This window comes from Lepidochelys kempii, chromosome 8 (assembly GCF_965140285.1).
Source record: "Lepidochelys kempii isolate rLepKem1 chromosome 8, rLepKem1.hap1, whole genome shotgun sequence".
In the NCBI taxonomy this organism is placed as follows: domain Eukaryota; kingdom Metazoa; phylum Chordata; order Testudines; family Cheloniidae; genus Lepidochelys; species Lepidochelys kempii.
The window spans coordinates 66,778,294-66,796,653 of NC_136387.1; the positions used below are offsets into that span (position 1 = coordinate 66,778,294).

Genomic DNA, 18,360 nt, shown 5'->3' on the forward strand with positions numbered 1-18,360 from the left:
CAGAGAACATATTCAAATGTGTAATACAAGTTTAAATAAAGGTAAAGTCTGCACTGTAGCCAGATTGGTACTTTATAAAACATGGCTATGACAGACCTGCGTTTATCCCTTGATTTCTCATGAACTGAGATTCAGCTCAGTCTTTTGTGTGATCCGGTCTTGGCTGCTAAGGTGCATTCACGTGGAGGTTCTCAGAGTTTAGTCTGGCAGCCAGAGGGGACATGATTTCAGCCATTTGATGGGTTATGAAGGCCGATATTGCAGCTGTTTCTTTTTAAAGATCAGATGTTGGCACACTGATTTTGTTTGTTCGTATTGGGAAGTTTACTGGTGTAGACTTGTAAGCACTAAGGTAAAACCTGGGCCCTACTGAGGTGAATGGCAAAACTCCAATTGATTTCAGTAGGCCATGATTTTAGCCTATTGCTGTTCTTTTGTTGCAGTAGTTCTATGTGCATTTAGATACATTCACAAGCACCTATCTTTGCACCAGATATATACCTCCCAGACTGTTTTCTGTGAATCTGCCAGACCTCTTTGGTACTGCAGCTGTAATACCCCACAGCGGTAATGTCTCTGGAACTATATTTTACATAATCCGTTTTAGTTGTTAGTCTCTGTTTCTACTGAAGATGTTTTGTACTTTCATAGTCCACTCAGTGAGGTGTACCTCAGAATATGTTGCTGAAAATAATGGGGGTTACCAACATTTAATTTGAGTATATAGAAATTTGCCTCTGTACTACCGTGAAACTCAACTGAATTGTTTATACCTGCTAATCTACACTTTTTTAAAATTAGTGATAGGGTTGTATAGATAACTTTAGAAAATAAAATTCAGTTGTTGGTGGAAACAGCCTCCCTTCCAGATGTTCTGGATGTCTCCTTGTGTCATTGGCATTCAAATGCCATTTACTCGGCACTCTCCCTGAGATTCCTAAGGAGAAATATAGATTCCCCGTTGTGGGGCGATTGTTGGGAATTTTTGAATGTTCTGAAATCAAATGTCACTGAGAACAAGCTGCTTTTAAAAATATTTGCTTTGATGGTAGAATTTATAGATGTTTGAAACACATACTTTTTTCTTGCATTATAATATATTCTGCCACAGTATAATTCTAAATCACAAATTTCCCACCCATACACATTATTTACTCTTGTTGATTAGCTATTTTTTTAAATGAAAAGTTTCTTGAAGTTTGTGTTTAACAACAAAAAATTACTCTTGTACTTTCCAGATAAATCTATCCTTTCTAATAATGTATTTTTAATCAAGTTTAAGAAGTTATTAAATAGTTTAGGACTCCTTTGGAAGGATACCAATTTTTAGATTTCCATTAGTGATATGAAAAATATTGCAATCCATGTTCAGTTGTTTATGAATGTGGAGCTTTGGGTCCTGTCAACTCAGTGCTATAATGTGAAGCCTGTCTCAACTCCTTGTTTGTTATCTCAAAACCCACATATGTGTTCTTGTGATAGCTGTCATCTTGGCTGATACATCAAGACCTCCAGAGCCTAATGTCCAAGCAGCTACTACAGCTTGAGCTAAAAAGCCCAGGCTTTCTAGCAAGGCATATACCTGACTCTCATTTTCTGTGGGCACAGAAAGGGATCTGTATCACACCACTGGGTTATATTTTCCTTTTTGGACTTTCCTTAGCAGGGCTTGGTATAGACTTTCTTATCTGTATGAACTCTTGTTTGTGCAGTTTTTACTCCTGTAGTGTGTCCTTTGAAAGAATGCTGATTTTTTAATTATTTCAAAGACAATGGGGGAGAAGGGGAGAGGAAGGGTAGAATGGGGAAACAGCTAGATTCCAGTTATGAAATACAGCTGTAAACACATTTCAGTATTAGCCAGCTAGAAGTGCTTCTAAGTTACTATACCAAATCAGCATTATTTGACACAGAGAAAGCTAAGCACAGTTTTCTGCACACTCCATCCATTTGCCACCATTCATAGATTCATAGATATTTAGGTCAGAAGGGACCATTATGATCATCTAGTCTGACCTCCTGCACAACGCAGGCCACAGAATTTCACCCACCACTCCTGTAAAATACCTCACACCTATATCTGTGCTATTGAAGTCCTCAAATCGTAGTTTAAAGATAATCCTCCAGCAAGTGACCCATGCCCCATGCTACAGAGGAAGGCGAAAAACCTCCAGGGCCTCTTCCAATCTGCCCTGGAGGAAAATTCCTTCCCGACCCCAAATATGGCGATCAGCTAAACCCTGTATGGCGATCAGCTAAACCCTGAGCATATGGGCAAGATTCATCAGCCAGATACTACAGAAAGTTCTTTCCTGGGTAACTCGGATCCCACCCCCTCTAATATCCCATCACAGGCCATTGGGCCTATATACCATGAATATTTAATTACCAAAATCATGTTATCCCATCATACCATCTCCTCCATAAACTTATCAAGTTTAATCTTAAAGCCAGATAGATCTTTTGCCCCCACTGCTTCCCTTGGAAGGCTATTCCAAAACTTCCCTCCTCTGATGGTTAGAAACCTTCGTCTAATTTCTAGTCTAAATTTCCTGGTGGCTAGTTTATATCCATTTGTTCTTGTGTCCACATTGGTACTGAGCTTAAATAATTCCTCTCCCTCTCCAGTATTTATCCCTCTGATATATTTATAGAGAGCAATCATATGTCCCCTCCACCTTCTTTTAGTTAGGCTAAACAAGCCAAGCTCCTTGAGTCTCCTTTCATAAGACAAGTTTTCCATTCCTCGGATCATCCTAGTAGCCCTTCTCTATACCTGTTCCAGTTTGAATTCATCCTTCTTAAACATGGGAGACCAGAACTGCACACAGTATTCCAGGTGAGGTCTCACCAGTGCCTTGTATAACGGTACTAAAACCTCCTTATCCCTACTGGAAATACCTCTCCTGATGCATCGCAAGACCACATTAGCTTTTTTCACTGCCATATCACATTGGCAGCTCATAGTCATCCTATGATCAACCAATACTCCAAGGTCCTTTTCCTCCTCCGTTACTTCTAATTGATGTGTCCTTAGCTTATAACTAAAATTCTTGTTATTAATCCCTAAATGCATGACCTTACACTTTTCACTATTAAATTTCATCCTATTACTATTACTCCAGTTTACAAGGTCATCCAGATCCTCCTGTAGGATATCCCTGTCCTTCTCTAAATTGGCAATACCTCCCAGCTTTGTATCATCCGCAAACTTTATTAGCACACTCCCACTTTTTGTGCCAAGGTCAGTAATAAAAAGATTGGTTCCAAAACCGATCCCTGAGAAACTCCACTGGTAACCTCCCTCCAGCCTGACAGTTCACCTTTCAGTAGCACCCGTTGTAGTCTCCCCTTTAACCAATTCCTTATCCACCTTTCAATTTTCCTATTGATCCCCATCATATCCAATTTAACTAATAATTCCCCATGTGGCACGGTATCAAACGCCTTACGAAAATCAGGTAAATTAGATCCACTGCGTTTCCTTTGTCTAAAAAAATCTGTTACTTTCTCAAAGAAGGAAATCAGGTTGGTTTGTCACGATCTACCTTTTGTAAAACCATGTTGTATTTTGTCCCATGTACCATTGACTTCAATGTCCTTAACTACTTTCTCCTTCCTTAACTACCTTCTCTCATTCATTGCTATATGCTTCCATGCACCCCAATCATTCTCTCCACGCCTAATTGAGATACAGCTGAGGTTCTGTGGTACGAGCTTTTATAGAAGGAAGAAAGCATATGCACATTTTGGAGTAATTTCCATGATTCGTGTTAGTCTTCATTCTCTGGAAAAGTATAATCTTTTTTCTATATATTAAAATTATGGTGCAGATATAGCTCCTTCCACTGAAACTTTTCAGATCATGAATGATGCATACATCCTACAGATTCACTGCTTTTACGTGTGTAATCAATACAAGTTATCTGTGCCATGTCTGGATTTGCTGGGATAACCAGAGAACATAATCTCTGTGACTCAGACAGTCCCATTATTGGAGGAGGGTTAACACAGGAGAGACTTTGACCTGCTTTTGAAGTTCTTTATTAGCTTGTTATGGTAGGTCTGCCTCTTGAATATGAAAATCAGTTTATAGACCTTGTGAAAGCATCTCTTAGTGGAGTAGATATTTTTACATTCTCCATCCTGTTGTGATTCCGGGTATGCAATGTGCCAGGTAAAATAACTTTAATAGTTGGTCATTGTATTTTCAGTTTGCCGAATTTTAAATTTATGTCTCCTCTGTGCCTGTCTTGTGTTAAATACATTACATGTTCAAAAATTACAGGAACAGGTAAAAGCACATTAGTTTATACTGAACCTTCAATTTCAGCCTACTGTAAGGAAAACGGTTCTTTTTTAATTTATATTTTGTTTTAAAATGCCAATAATCATAGACCTGAAAATTTTGTTTTAAATCCTTCTACTTTAGCTGCAAAGCAAATTTCAGAAGTTAAATTAACATGAGGTGTATGTAAGTAAAAACAAAAAATATTCATTATTTATATAAGCAAATATGACAAGTAGGCTCGTGTAGTCAGGTGATATGCTGAGTTCCCATAGCTGCCACTGAAGTTTTCAAGTGGGCAATGAGAGTACTCAGTGCCTGTGTCGCTTGGGATCATTAATCCATGGTCCAGCGCGTTAGCCAGCTCTTTTAGGAAACTTCAGTTTTGGCACCAAAAATTTATGAGACTGAAAATATCACACAGAGTTTTGTTTCAATAATAATTAAATGAAATCACATGACTCAAGAATAAGAACCTGAGACAAAGCCCATGAAAGCCAATCGTATTCTTTCTGGTGACTGCAATGGGTTTTAGATCAGCCTCTTGGAGGCCAAGTGCTGCAGTCTCATGTTAACAACTCCCTTTTGCCATTGTAATTACTGTAGCATTTGGTCTTAACAGAATTAAGCATGTTTAAACTTTATGCAAGGCACACAGGCATGATATATTTTAATGTTGATAATACTGTGATATCTTTTAATGTTGTTAATCCTGTGCTATCTTTTTTACAATTCTGCTGTTTGAGACAACGTGGAATTTCTTTAACACTGTTGGCCTGCTGAGCATTCCACAACTCCCACTTCCGTAAATAAAAGTTAAAAATCAGGCTGCATCTGTTAATTCTGCGTGCCATGATTGTTCTGACCTTTCTAATGGTTGAAATTCTTATTTTTAATAAAGTAGGATTCCCAGTGAAACACATAGTCAAGTACTCCTTAATGCCTTTCTAGTGAGATTGTCACAAAGAGGTAGTGAAGTGCTGTATATGCAGACTGTAAACATTTGATTGAAAAAAAGCTAAAATCACTTGATTTGACATTTTGTAAAACATAATTTTTAATGTAAGTTTCTTAGTCTTGAAATTAGGTCTCAAAAGTGAGAGGCCAGGACATGCTGACAGCTCATTGACCAAGTACGCAGTGCTATCTTCTAAGATATTGCCACAGGGAAACTTTATTGTATTAGGACAAAGTTATCAGCCTTGTGAATAGGTACTAATCTATACTGCTGCAAACATTCTCTCACTCATATGCAACACCATACACAGAAGGCAAAAATGGTTGATGCTGAATCAGTTGTGTAGTGCATTGATCAATATGTATTTTGCAGAGTGGCAACCTGATTAAACTGTTAAATGAAGCCAGAATTGGTATTTCATCTAGCTGGGATGAAGGCAGTAAATTTTTTTTAAGTTTAGGTGTCTAATTTTAGATGTATTAGATAATATAATCAATTTGATGGAATAGTTATTCTTTTACTTCAGTCCAAGTCACATCATATAGAGTTGGTATTATTTTGCCTAATATTTTGCCTAATATTTTGTTGGCTTGAAATTTAGTCTTACTCATTGAAAATACTGTTAGATTATTTACTGCTCCATAAAGTACATGCTCAATATATATACAGTAAAACCTTAGAGTTACGAACACCAGAGTTATGAACTGATCGGTCAACCACACATATCTTTTGAAACCGGAAGTACGCAATCAGAAAGCAGCAGAGACCAAAAAAGGGGGGGGGGGGCAGAAAATACAGTACAGTACTGTGTTAAATGTAAACTACTAAAAGATTAAAGAGAAGGTTTAAAAATATTTGACAAGGTAAGGAAATTGTTTCTGTGCTAGTTTCATTTAAATAAAGATGGTTAAAAGCAGCATTTTTCTTTTGCATAGTAAAGTTTCAAAGCCGTATTAAGTCAGTGTTCAGCTGTAAACTTTTGAAAGAACAACCATAACGTTTTGTTCAGAGTTATGAACATTTCAGAGTTACGAACAACCTCCATTCCTGAGGTGTTAGTAACTCTGAGGTTCTACTATATAATATAATTCATGTGTATGTGTATTTATCTGTGTATAGAAATATAATGACGAACTTTCTAAACAAAAAATGGAAAGCCAAATTCTAGGCCTGTCTCAAAAGCGGGTTTATCTCATATTTCTCAGCAGCAAAACAGTTGATATCTATCAGTCCAGACAAGTGAACTGTGTTCTTCCACGTTTGCTTAGTTCTTAAAAGCATTTGACCTAAAATGGTTCATATGATTACAGCAGCATGGTATATCCAATTAATTATAGGAACCTGTAACATCCCATGTGTAGTGATAAACAACCAAATTAGATTAAAGTATGTATCAAAGACAGATGGAAGAACTGATCTTGTCTCATGCTTGACTTATGTCTGTCTTTTTTGCCTGTATACCACATGACATTGTGATTAAAAAAACTAGAATGATATAAAATGAACATAGCACACGTTACATGGATTAATTGATGGGTCTCAAGATATAATTGTAAATGGGGAATAATCATCGAGTGGGTGTGTTTCTAGGGGGTCCTGCAGGGATCTGTTCTTGGCCCTACACCATTCAACATTTTTATCAATGACATGGAAGAAAACATAAAATCATCATTGTGAACTTTGGGAAAAGGTAAATAATGAGGAGGACAGGTCATTAATACAGAGCAATGTGGACCGCTTGGTAAACTGTGTGCAAACAAATAATATATGTTAGGGGTAGTCCATAGGCGGACTGTGGGCCAAATCTGGACAGCCGGATGCTTTTAAATGGACCCTGACATCTTTTTATTTACTTATTATCATTATTGAGGTTTTCTTAATTATTTTCTCTAGAGTCTGGACCTTTTCTATACCTTGAGCAAGAAATTTGGACCTTGACAAAAAATAAACTACCCCGATATATGTTTTAATACAGCTAAATGTAAATTATACATCTAGGAACAAAGAATGTAGGCCATATTTATACAGTGAGAGACTCTACCCCAGGAAACAGTGATTCTGAAAATGATTTGGGGGTGATGGTGGATAATTCTGTAACCGTGACCTCTCAGTGCAGCACTGTTACTAAAAGAGCTAATTTGATCCTTTGATGCATAAACAGGGGACTCTCCAGTTGGAGAAGTGTGTTTATATTAGCCCTGTTTTGGCACTGCTGCAATGACTGCTGGAATACTGTGTCCAGTTTTGGTGTCCACACTTCAAGAAGGATGTTGGAAAAATTGGAGACCGTTCAGAGAAGAGTGATGAGAAAGATTAAAGGATTGGAAAATTTCCCTTATAGTGATAGATCCAAGGAGCTCAATCTGTGTAGCTTAACAATGAGAAGGTTAAGGGTTGAATTGGTTACAGTCTATAAGTACTACATTGGAAAGAAATATTTAATAATGAGCTCTTCAATCTAACAGAGAAAGATGTAACACGATCCAATGCCTGAAAGTTGAAGCTAGACTAATTTAAGTGGCTTATGTTTCAGGAGATGGCATTCTCACCTTTGAAAAAGATCCCAATTCAGATGCAGCCAATATTGGTGCAATAAGGCCAGAATGCTACCATGAGTTCTGCTTTTTAAAATGAAGTATTGAACTGTATATCCAATAACACTTAAGAAAAATGAGGTTTTAAAAAAAAAACAAAACAGATTGCATCAGAAGCATGGAACGTTTGTCACTCTGATTTTCATAGACATGTTCCTTTTAATGGCACCATTTTTGGAACATTGATTCAAGCCTGGAGAGTTTCTCCATTTCAATGTCTTAAATATTACTTCATCACATCCATCACATTTTTGTTTTGGATTACAAAGATAACCTTAAGATACGAACCTTATACAAGGCCAGTGTTATATATACACAGAAAAGGATGAGTTTCCTTAGTGATGAAATCAACTAATGCCCCAAGAGGAAAGTAGGAGGAGGTAGGGATGGAGTTGATGGGGAAAAATGATTCTTTTCCATTAAACTGTATGTGTTGTGCTTTTTTTGAAGTAAGCAGTAGCCTAAAGAGAAATATTTTTCTTGAACTAAAAAAATATAGTGAGGAGCTGAGAGAAATTTCTCATTTCATTACTTGTTCAAATATAGTAGCTGGTGAATGTGCTTTTACTTCCTTCCCCGACTGCTCCTAGTTAAGTTCCTAACATTGATATATTATCTTTATTATTATTTATTATATTTATTTTATTATTTTATGCACATTGGAATGTCTTAGATTGCCATGTCATTGACCAAAAACCTGTATTCAATTTTTGGCAGGATTACCAAAAATGCAAGTCGTTAGAAACTACAATGGGGTACCACAGCCAGCACCACATGATGGCCCACCGTTACACATCCAGACTGGGGACACTATTGAACTCATCAAAGGAGATGCACATAGCAGGTTTTGGCAGGTATGGGACTAGCAATGGCTACAATTCTATTGCTTGAGAGAGAAAACTGTTATTGACTCATTTTTATGTTCATCATCCTGTTTTTATGTTCATCATCATCATCATCAACAACATAATCTTTAGTTTTTGTGCATTTTACCCAAAATACATGTCTAATGTAAGAATTTCACCTTTCGGATGCCAGCAGTGCTTACACACTGCTTTTTATATCTAAGGGATTGATCTTACAACTCTATGCATTTAAGTGAGTAAGTTTGCAAGATGGGGCCCTTGGTGTGACCCATTTACTTAAATGATTTAAGATGAAGAAAGTGCATGGCACATAAGCAGCAAGAGTACCCTGTGTGCTTTGAATTTCCAAGTCCTCTCAGACAATAGAACTAAGGAGCATGCTAACCAGATAAAATATTTGACTTGGATGAGAAGAACGGATAAAATAGTTATCAGAGATTGAGACAGAATTCTTTTAATTTGTTCGGGGGCAGCCTAAGTCAAATAATGACTGTTTTGTGTTTATAGGAAAACTATACTATATTGATTGGATAAAAGAGTTGCTTCCATGGAAACTCAATATCACATGATTCTAGTTGCTAATTCTGTTAGAGATTGTTTTCTTTATTGAACATTCATACCAAATAGAGATTCAAACTGTGTCAGCTTTCACATTTTGCTCTAAAGACAGGCATAAGAATTTTAATTTTTTCTAATTATATTTTCTTGTTTGTTTTTAATTTGTCACAATGGAGGGAGGTGTGTGTGTGTGCGCACAAAATGGACAATTTGCAAATTAATAACATTTGGGAAAAGCTGATGGTAAAGAAAAAGGTATATCTGCAAGGGCATCTGAAAGGTGTCTGGTATAGCTGTTCCTGTGTTTTGTTATTGAGACTGTTCTTTGAGAATGCAATAACCTAATTAATAATATGTTGAGAATAGTGTGCCATCCCCATTAGCATCTTTGGGTGACTTTTTTCTCGGTTATGTTGTCACAGACGTACTCTGATGTCTTGATCACTTTGTAATGCATATTAAGAAGTCACCGCAAAACATAAGGTTTTCTTAAAATCTTGATGTTTACTCAGGGGACATTTTGGAATAGTTTATTTCTGACCTGAAAGACCACTGTGGATACGATAGACTCATAAACTGACCAGAAGCTCAGATGTTAGTAATAAATAAACGTTTGTATGCACAGTTATGTGCAATTTTTCTGTTCTTTACAGAAAAAAACCTAGAAAAAAACAAAAAACAAAAACTCTGGTTTCCTCTTCTCTAATAACTTAAACCCAACCAAATACATTTTGATAAATGTTAAGAAAATCTTCCCAAGTGACATATTTGTATGCTTGGTCTCAGTCCTTCGCAAACTTTTATCATCATGTTCTGTGGCTCAATCAAGACTGTATACATCCTGGGTTCCTTCTCTTTACTCCCTCTCACAAGCAGGATAAACATGAATTGTCCTAGAGGATGGCAAAATTCTGGATTGTTTATAGGTCATCGTTTGGCCTGTCTCAGTGAGTAAGAAGGAGGGACCCAGCACCTGTACTCTCTCACCTGAACCATCGAAAGCAAATTCCCATATAACCAGGGAATATAAATTGCCTTAATATGAAACCTTGAAAATGAGGGATCTGGGCGTGAGGGAGATTGATGCCACAGTGGTTAGTCCACTACCTCCAGCTGAAGATCGGGGTTCAGTCACACATGAAAATGAGTGAGGTGGTCTCATGGTAGTATCCAGACACACCAGTTAGCATGACTGGCTTTCTTTGCTCAAGGTCTAGGAGTGGAATAGCCACAGTGCTTACCTGTGTGTGGCTTGAACTGGTACTACTGATGCTTCACTTTTACACATAGTAAAGTTACTCACAGAGTTAATTAAATAAGAAAGGGAGGGGGAAAGAGAGAAAATTTGGTGTTTTAAATGGAAATTTCAGACTCTTATCTGGAACACTGGCTGTTGGTGCAACTGTAATAGTGCAAAGTCTGATTTTTATTATTGATGTGTTTTTTTTCCTCTTCTTTTGAGTTTGTTCAGAGCAAAGTACTTATTTAACCTGAGGGTAAGCTTTCAGGGGTTACAGGATGTATCATATAAGGTGTGATGTAATGCTGGTTTTACAGATTTCCATTGCAATTATACACTGTCCTCAGGGCAATCATGTTTTCCATGTATGCCAAAAGCATACAATGTGCACTGTACTAGTTTCTTCCACTGTGAAAAACAACACTTCTTTAATACAGACTTAAACCTGTAGCAATTCATTGCTATAACCGAAGCTAATGCCACTATTGTTGATGGTCCCTCTACATTTTCAATGTAACTGTGCTGTGAACATTTGATCTTGGATGAAAAATTAAATCTTTACCTTTTGGGGGGAAATTTTCTATGTTTCAGTAGTAGATAGAACTCACCGGAGACTAAAGTACTGCAAGAAGAATGGAGAATAGGTAGAGACTTGCTGGCTTGAAATCTATAGTAACAAAACAGTCTACATCAAATCTATAGTAACAAAATATCAAGCATAACAACATTGTTCGCCTGGAAAAAATCTTCCAGTATTGGGGAATTATATATGAAAATACTTATACTATACTTAACAGGGGGAAATCTGCATGTGGGAGTCTCCAGGGACTAGTTACCTATTTACTATGATTGGCTATTCAGTAAGTTTCCCCGTAAATGACCTGCCTTTGGAAGAAAGTAACTGGGGATCGTATGCACGGTCTCATTAAATGTTTCTATTTTGTCTTGAAATTGAATTGAAATAAATTTTGTAGAGAACCTGAGCCCAAAGTTGGTCTGCAAACTGCTTTTGTCCTAGTATGAGTTTGGTTGCAATCTGTTTGATATATATTCCTAGGGCTGATTCAAGATATATCTGAGGACATCTGTTGTGGTGTCAATGAGGGGATGTGTCAGTGATTTTTCCCAAGCTCTGGCCCCATTTGTTGCCAGAAGTTATGAGACTCTGTAAATTCCTGTAAGTTATAGTAATAGTGCAGTCCTCTTTGGTGCTTGCTGAAGAGTGGATGGGTAAACATTTTAAGGTGCAACTTTGCAGGATGTTCATAAGTGTGGAACAAATCATGTTAGTCTTTTTTGAAAATGCATTAGGTTGGCAGAGCTGTTAGGCTGAGATTTTCAAATCTATCTAGGCGATCTGGACAGCTAAATCCCATTAAAATTATCCAAATCCTGTAGGCAGTTATGAAAATCTCAGTCTTAATGTTTAAAAAGAAGCTTAATTTTCATTCAGTTGAAATCTGTACTATATGAAATTTATTATCCTTTTTATATGTTGCTTATACATCACATATTGCATGTTACATGTTCTACACCATGTTACCTCTGAAGGCCATTTGGAAACATCAGCACAGAATGTGGGGATGACCTCATAGGTGGGATGGATGAATACTACATGAACAATGTATAGTACATGAATATATACCATCTGTCCTGTACTCTGCACTAGCTCTTAGTACACCTCTAGATGAAATTCCAGGTACTAATCAGTGTTATCTGCATATCTCTGAATGGAACTGGATCAGATTGTCTCAGTATTTATTTGTTACCATATGCTTTTTTGTAGCATTCAAGATGAACATTTTTGCTCTTTGTGCAAAATCAAACTCCAGGGAGTGGAAGGAGCCTTGGTTCCTCCTCCTGTTGGAGTGCCATTTAGGTGACTTTTAGGACATGGTGCAGATGTGTTCAGTTTGGTTCTTTCCTTAATTTGGTCCCATCACCAGAGGGGGGAAAGGGGAGAGAGAGAAAGATAGGATGTGATTTTTGCTGAATGTGAACAGCATTTGTTCATTTTAATTTTGGTAACGTGTCTACTTATAACTGTGCCAGGCATGATACAAATAAACTAGATCTGAACATAGTCCAAAACTTTATGAACAATTTTTTTGTAAAAACAAAACCTGCCCTTTTCACAAAAATTGATTTTTTTATATTTTCATTTTTTTACTAACCTGAAAAAAATAAAAAGTAACTTTTTCGTTCAGCTCATCATTTTTCCATTTCTTACTCACTCACCCCCCCAACCTTTTCAGTGGGAAAATGAGAAGGGGGGGCAAGAGGGAATGAGAAACTAGATAAATAATGACTACAGTTTTCAGTTTCATTTAAATGTGAAAAAAACAAAAAAGGGGAAAATGAAGAGAAAAAAGCTGTGGTGGGAATGTAGAAAAGCAGAAGGCGAAGGAAATCCATACACTAAATAGGCCTTTTCAATAAAAATGTTGAAAATTATTCCTCTTCTAAATTTGCAGAATTGAAAATTGCTTGGAAATGTTCAGATTACAAGAAATGTTTTCCATTTTTTGACCAGCTTTAGTTATAAAACCTGGTTTCTTTTCACTGTTGTTGCCTAAATCTGTGGCGAGATTAGTAATTTCTCAATCAAAGGATTGAGATAAAAATAAGATGGAAACTGGATACTGTACAACCTAGGGTTAACTTTTCAGCTGCGCACAGTCCTAGCTCTGCATGAGTCCATTGAAGTTAATGGGAGTTGCATATCTAAACCTCAGGTAGCACTCTGGAAATTTAGGGTGACTGTGCAAAATGGTTCCAGGAAACCTCCCCATTAAAACAGATTCAAGAATAATGAATCATCCTCTAGTCTCACTGACAAGTGTCATTTAAAGTAGCAGTCTGAAGGAGTTCATTGCTACTTTATATGCTGCAAGCACTCTGTAATATAATTTCTTTAGCAAGTCAGCCCAGACATTTACTAGTGCATTTGGGATGGCCTTTAAGGCTTTTGTTAGAAGGAAATTGACTACTTACTCATCACATGAGAAACAGTTAACAAGGAAGAGACGTGCAGTTGAAAGAAATTGTTAGCAAATTTGAGGTGCAGTGGTGCGACAAATCCACTGCTAGTTGCGATGGATAGTGCATATGCGCTCAGTACAGAAATCCGCAGTCATATACCTGACAGCATGCATCACAGGTTTTTATACAAAGGGCCTTGAGGGATTTAGCAGGCTATCTAAAAGTAAACAATCATCTTGTATTTTAAACATAATTAGGAATGAACATAAAATTATTCATATCAATCCTATAATTAGCAAAGAATTTTAAAAACAAAAAGCTCCTTTCAGCCTACTGTAACTTTTGTACGCTACATTTTTGAGGATTTTAAAACTCCCACAATTATATGAAACAGGCAAAGCTTTTTATTTACAAGTGCAGATATTCCTAGAGGCAGTGCAGTGCTATGATCACGTTAATTTTCTGACAGGTAAGACAGCTACCTTGTGTTGGCTAACTTTGTTGATAGCTGATTTGAAAAAGTAATCAGAATGATAGCCTCCTCACATGCATGGATGACCTAGTGGGAAGATGACTGCTTCTCCACAGCCCATGAAATACCATGCAGCTGCACTAAGGTGGCCACTGGTGCAGCCCCAGACTACAGGAGATCCCTGCTCCCACCTGCATGGGCCTGCCCCTGCCTGTGCCACTCATCACGGGATGCTGCTCCCATGTCAGCTGGTGTCCTCCTGCATTCACATAGATTTCTATAGTTCACTAAGCCATTGAACATTTCCCCCCCAGCCCCAGGCCAGGAAAATGATCGCTCTGTGTTGCTGGAGAGAGAACTTCCATGGTGCAGTGCTCCATACTGCAAAGGGAACATGGAGTACTTCTCTAGGCAACCTAGGGTTGCCAGGCGTCTGGTTTTCGACCGGAATGCCCAGTCGAAAAGGGATCCTGGCTCCAGTCAGTGCTGCTGACTGGGCCGTTAAAAGTCCAGTTGGCAGTGCAGCGGGGCTAAGGCAGGCTTCCTGTCTGCCCTGGCTCTGCAAGGCTCCTGGAAATGGCCGGCATTTCCCTCCAGCTCCTAGGTGGAGGTGCAGCCCCACGGGGGTTCTGCCCGCTGCACCCGCCTCGAGCGCTGGCTCTGCGGCCAGAAGGCGGTGCCTGCGGACAAGGGCAGCATGTAGAGCTGGTTGGCACACCTCCTCCTAGGAGCCGGAGGGAAATACCTGCTGCTTCCGAGAGCCACCTGAGGTAAGCGCCACCCGGAGCCCGCACCTGGAACCCTCTCCTGCACCACAAACCCCTGCCCCAGCCCTGAGCCCCCTTCTGCACCCAAACTCTCTCCCAGAGCCTGCACCCGCCCCCCAACTCCAAACAGCTCAGTCCCAGCCCAGAGCCTGCATCCCCAGCCCCACCCCAGATCCCACACCCCCAGCTGGAGCCCTTACCCTCCCTCACCTCCCAATTCCCTGCCCAAGCCCAGAAGCCCCCCCCCCACTCTGAAACACTCATTCCTGGCCCCAGCCCAGAGCTCATACTCCCAGCCAGAGACCTCACCCCCTCCCGTACCCCAGCCCGGTGAAAATGAGCAAGTGAGTGAGGGTGGGGGAGAGCAAGCATTGGAAGGAGGAGGGATGAAGTAAGTGTGGGGTCGGGGCCTCAGAGAAGGTCAGGGTAGGGTGGGGCGGGGTAGAGAGCTGGGCAAGGGTGTTCAGTTTTCTGCATTCGGAAAGTTGGCAACCCTAGGGCACCCCCTTCACTCATCTCACTTACAGCAAAGCTACCATTGTGCCTTCTGAATTTTGAGCCAGATGTCAATTAGCCAGTGGTGCAGAATTTTCCTCTGTTTAAATGAGTTTTAGAAGTACTATAGGAAATAGCAATATTAGAGCTTTGTACTTATCTAACATCTTCCAAGGAAGGATTTGATAGAGCTTAGCAAATGCTAATGACTCTCTTTGAGTTAAATATGTGTTATCTCCATTTTACAGATAAGGAAACTGAGGCACAGAGAAGTTAAATATTGTCTTCAGAGTCATAAAACAGTTCAGAACTTTTGACTTCCAATGTTATGCTTTCACCATTAGGCAGTGCAACCAGTACCTGAAGTCACATCATGTGCCGCCTTGTTAGAAGTATGGTGTTTGGCATTAAAGATTCAGTATTTTCTAACAGCTGCCACATAGGATTATGTTTTGAGAAGTGGATGGCTCTTACTAGTGACCTCACAGGGCTGCTCTGGCACTTGTGGATGCATCCCACAGCAATTTGAATTTGGTGGGAAGACTTCTTGTATACTAATTCACATGCAAGGATGTCCACTGACAATGGGATCTCTTGTTACATTTCATAAGAATGTATGAGTGTCATAGGTGTGCACAGCACATTTCATTCGGGTGTGCATCCAGGGAATTTTTTTTTTTAAAGCGAACATTTATTGAATACTCAATCATAAAGGACATTATTTTTATTCATCAAACAAATTAAAGAAACTAAAACTTAACTAAACTTATTTTTTTAAAATTAACAACTAAACTTTACTTAAAAAATACAAACTTAAAAAATGAGACACAAAATACCAATTTTTTCCTGTAGTGATAACCAGGCGTATACAAAGATACAGTCAATTTTTATGATCTTTAACCAGTTAATGCACTAAGCCAAATTGACCAAAGCAGATTAAGGTTTCTTCATCTTTCTGTCCTAGAGAATGAGACGTCACTCACCAGGTGTTAGGGACTTAAATTCCTCGATCACATCATTGTAATTAACTGATGAAGCAAATTCTTGTTCAATATACAAAATCATGAGTAAGTCGAGGTGCTGTTGGGACATTCTTAGTTTGTTTTTTACATGTGCTAGTTTTGAAAAGACTCTTTCACATGAACAGCTTGTAACAGATAAGACTGCAAAGCATTGCATAGATTTATAAAAGGCCTGGAACGTGGAAGACTGATCCAATTCCTTTAGCCAGTCAAGCCACACTCTGGTGGTGTTCGTAGTGCTACCTTTAGGAACAGATCCGTCATAACCCCGAAGCAATCCGACTTCAGCTTCCAACTCATCCAAGGACACTTTAAATTTGTTGGCAATGATTCTCATATCGTCCCTGCCAATGTCTAAGCTCAGCAGTTTTCCCATTGCAGTCACAATTTTACAAGTCTCCTGTTCAAATTGCTGGTCAATGCCGGTAATCATTGAGTCTAGGAGTAGGTAAAATGAAGTTATTCTCTCCTGCGTCTCTTTTGTATCAAAGCAATGCTGGGACTCAAACGCGTCATCAAAACGAGTGAACGTTTTTCTCTTCTTAACTGGGGGAATCAATATATCATTCTCTACACACATTTTCACACTGTCATTGAAAATAGATTGAAAATATTCTGGGCCACTTCTCATCGCAGCCAAACAGTTACACAAGCTTTTCACCCCTGTCATTGCAGTAAGTAAGTTGAGAACTGGAGTTGGAAGAGCCTTACTCACTTTTACCACCATCTGGAGAATAGGGTGCATCATGTGAAGGACAAAGATGAACCTGAATGAATTTAGTTCATGGATAAGTCCCCTGGCTTTTATTTTAGCATCAGCAAGGCGAGTTGTTTCGATAATCTCTTGTAAAGCTTGTAAAATGATGGAGTAGTTTTGTTTTACAGCAGCCACTGCTTCTGCTCTGTATGCCCATTTTGTGTTTGATAGTGACTTCAAAGTCTTCCACTGGGATCCTACTACTTGTGAAATCTTTTCCATTACTGCATGTCGCACAGGACTCCCCTCCATAAAAGCCTAAAGAGTCTGAATAACACCAAAATAATCAGACAGTTTCTGTCTATTTGGAATAGGTGACAATTGCTGTGATCATTACCTGGGTGTGATAAATTGCATAGCAATCTTCCCAGGAAGATAACGTTCCCTTTGAATATGCTTAGGGCACTTCAACTCAAGAAAACTTCCAATTTTTCAAGAATACTCATTAATTCGGCTCCTTTTTACATCCAGCTCCACCCTTGTTTTCAATTTATGAATGATGGTTTATGATGGTGCATTAATTTCAATGGGAGTTAGGCACCCAGGCACTTTCAAAAATCCCACTAGGCACCTATCTGCATCTTAAATTGCCTAAATATCTTTAACAATCTGGACTTCAGTGCCTAAATATGCATTTAAGAGCCTAACTTTAGGCACCCATGTTTAAGAATGCTGGGCCTAGTCTAATTTAGAGCACTAGCAACTCTGCATTTATCTGCCTGTGGACAATCTTACCATGCATCAGAAGTGCCTCTGTGTGCTTTAGGTTAATATGCTTTGAAGTGTGCTAAGCTAACCAGCTTGCTGCTCACTAACTTCCCTTGTAGAAAGAAACGGAGTACTTGTGGCACCTTAGAGACTAACAAATTTATTTGAGCATAAGCTTTCGTGAGCTACAGCAGTTAGTCTCTAAGGTGCCACAAGTACTCCGTTTCTTTTTGTGAATACAGACTAACACGGCTGCTACTCTGAAACCTTCCCTTGTAGACAGGCCCTAATACAATCACACTGTGCAGCTCAAGAGTTACTTCGCAGCATGGTTGCTCACACTTCAGAGTAGTTAACTCGAATTAGCTCTGCAATGAAGATTTAACCACATGAGTCAGTGACAGAATTGGGACTAAAACCCAGATCTCCTGAGTCCAATCCTCTCACCTATCTACCAGACCACTCAGATTTAACCATTTGTAATTATTACTTAGTTACAGAAGTCAAGAAATTATTACTTTACAAAATTTGAGTAAGACTGGCATTGAATTTTAGAACTTTTACTGTATGTTTATTTAAATGAATCCCTGTGCATACAAGATTGCTTCCAATCTACACAGTCATTTGCTCATAATGGGAACTTTTTGTCTATT

The 18,360-nt window shown here is 38.7% G+C and overlaps 1 protein-coding gene across 8 annotated transcripts in view; it reads left to right on the plus strand.

The window, feature by feature from the left end:
* The window catches only part of VAV3 (vav guanine nucleotide exchange factor 3), a 248,586-nt gene that overhangs the window by 200,421 nt on the left and 29,805 nt on the right, over positions 1 to 18,360 (plus strand). For all 8 annotated transcript variants that reach the window (XR_012160359.1, XR_012160360.1, XM_073356846.1 and 5 more), the window contains one exon: positions 8,558 to 8,694. Coding sequence is in view for 6 of the 8 variants with exons in the window: in XM_073356846.1 (XP_073212947.1) it covers positions 8,558 to 8,694 (137 nt within the window). In the remaining 2 variants the exon portion in view is untranslated. The remainder of the gene's footprint in view (positions 1 to 8,557; positions 8,695 to 18,360) is intronic.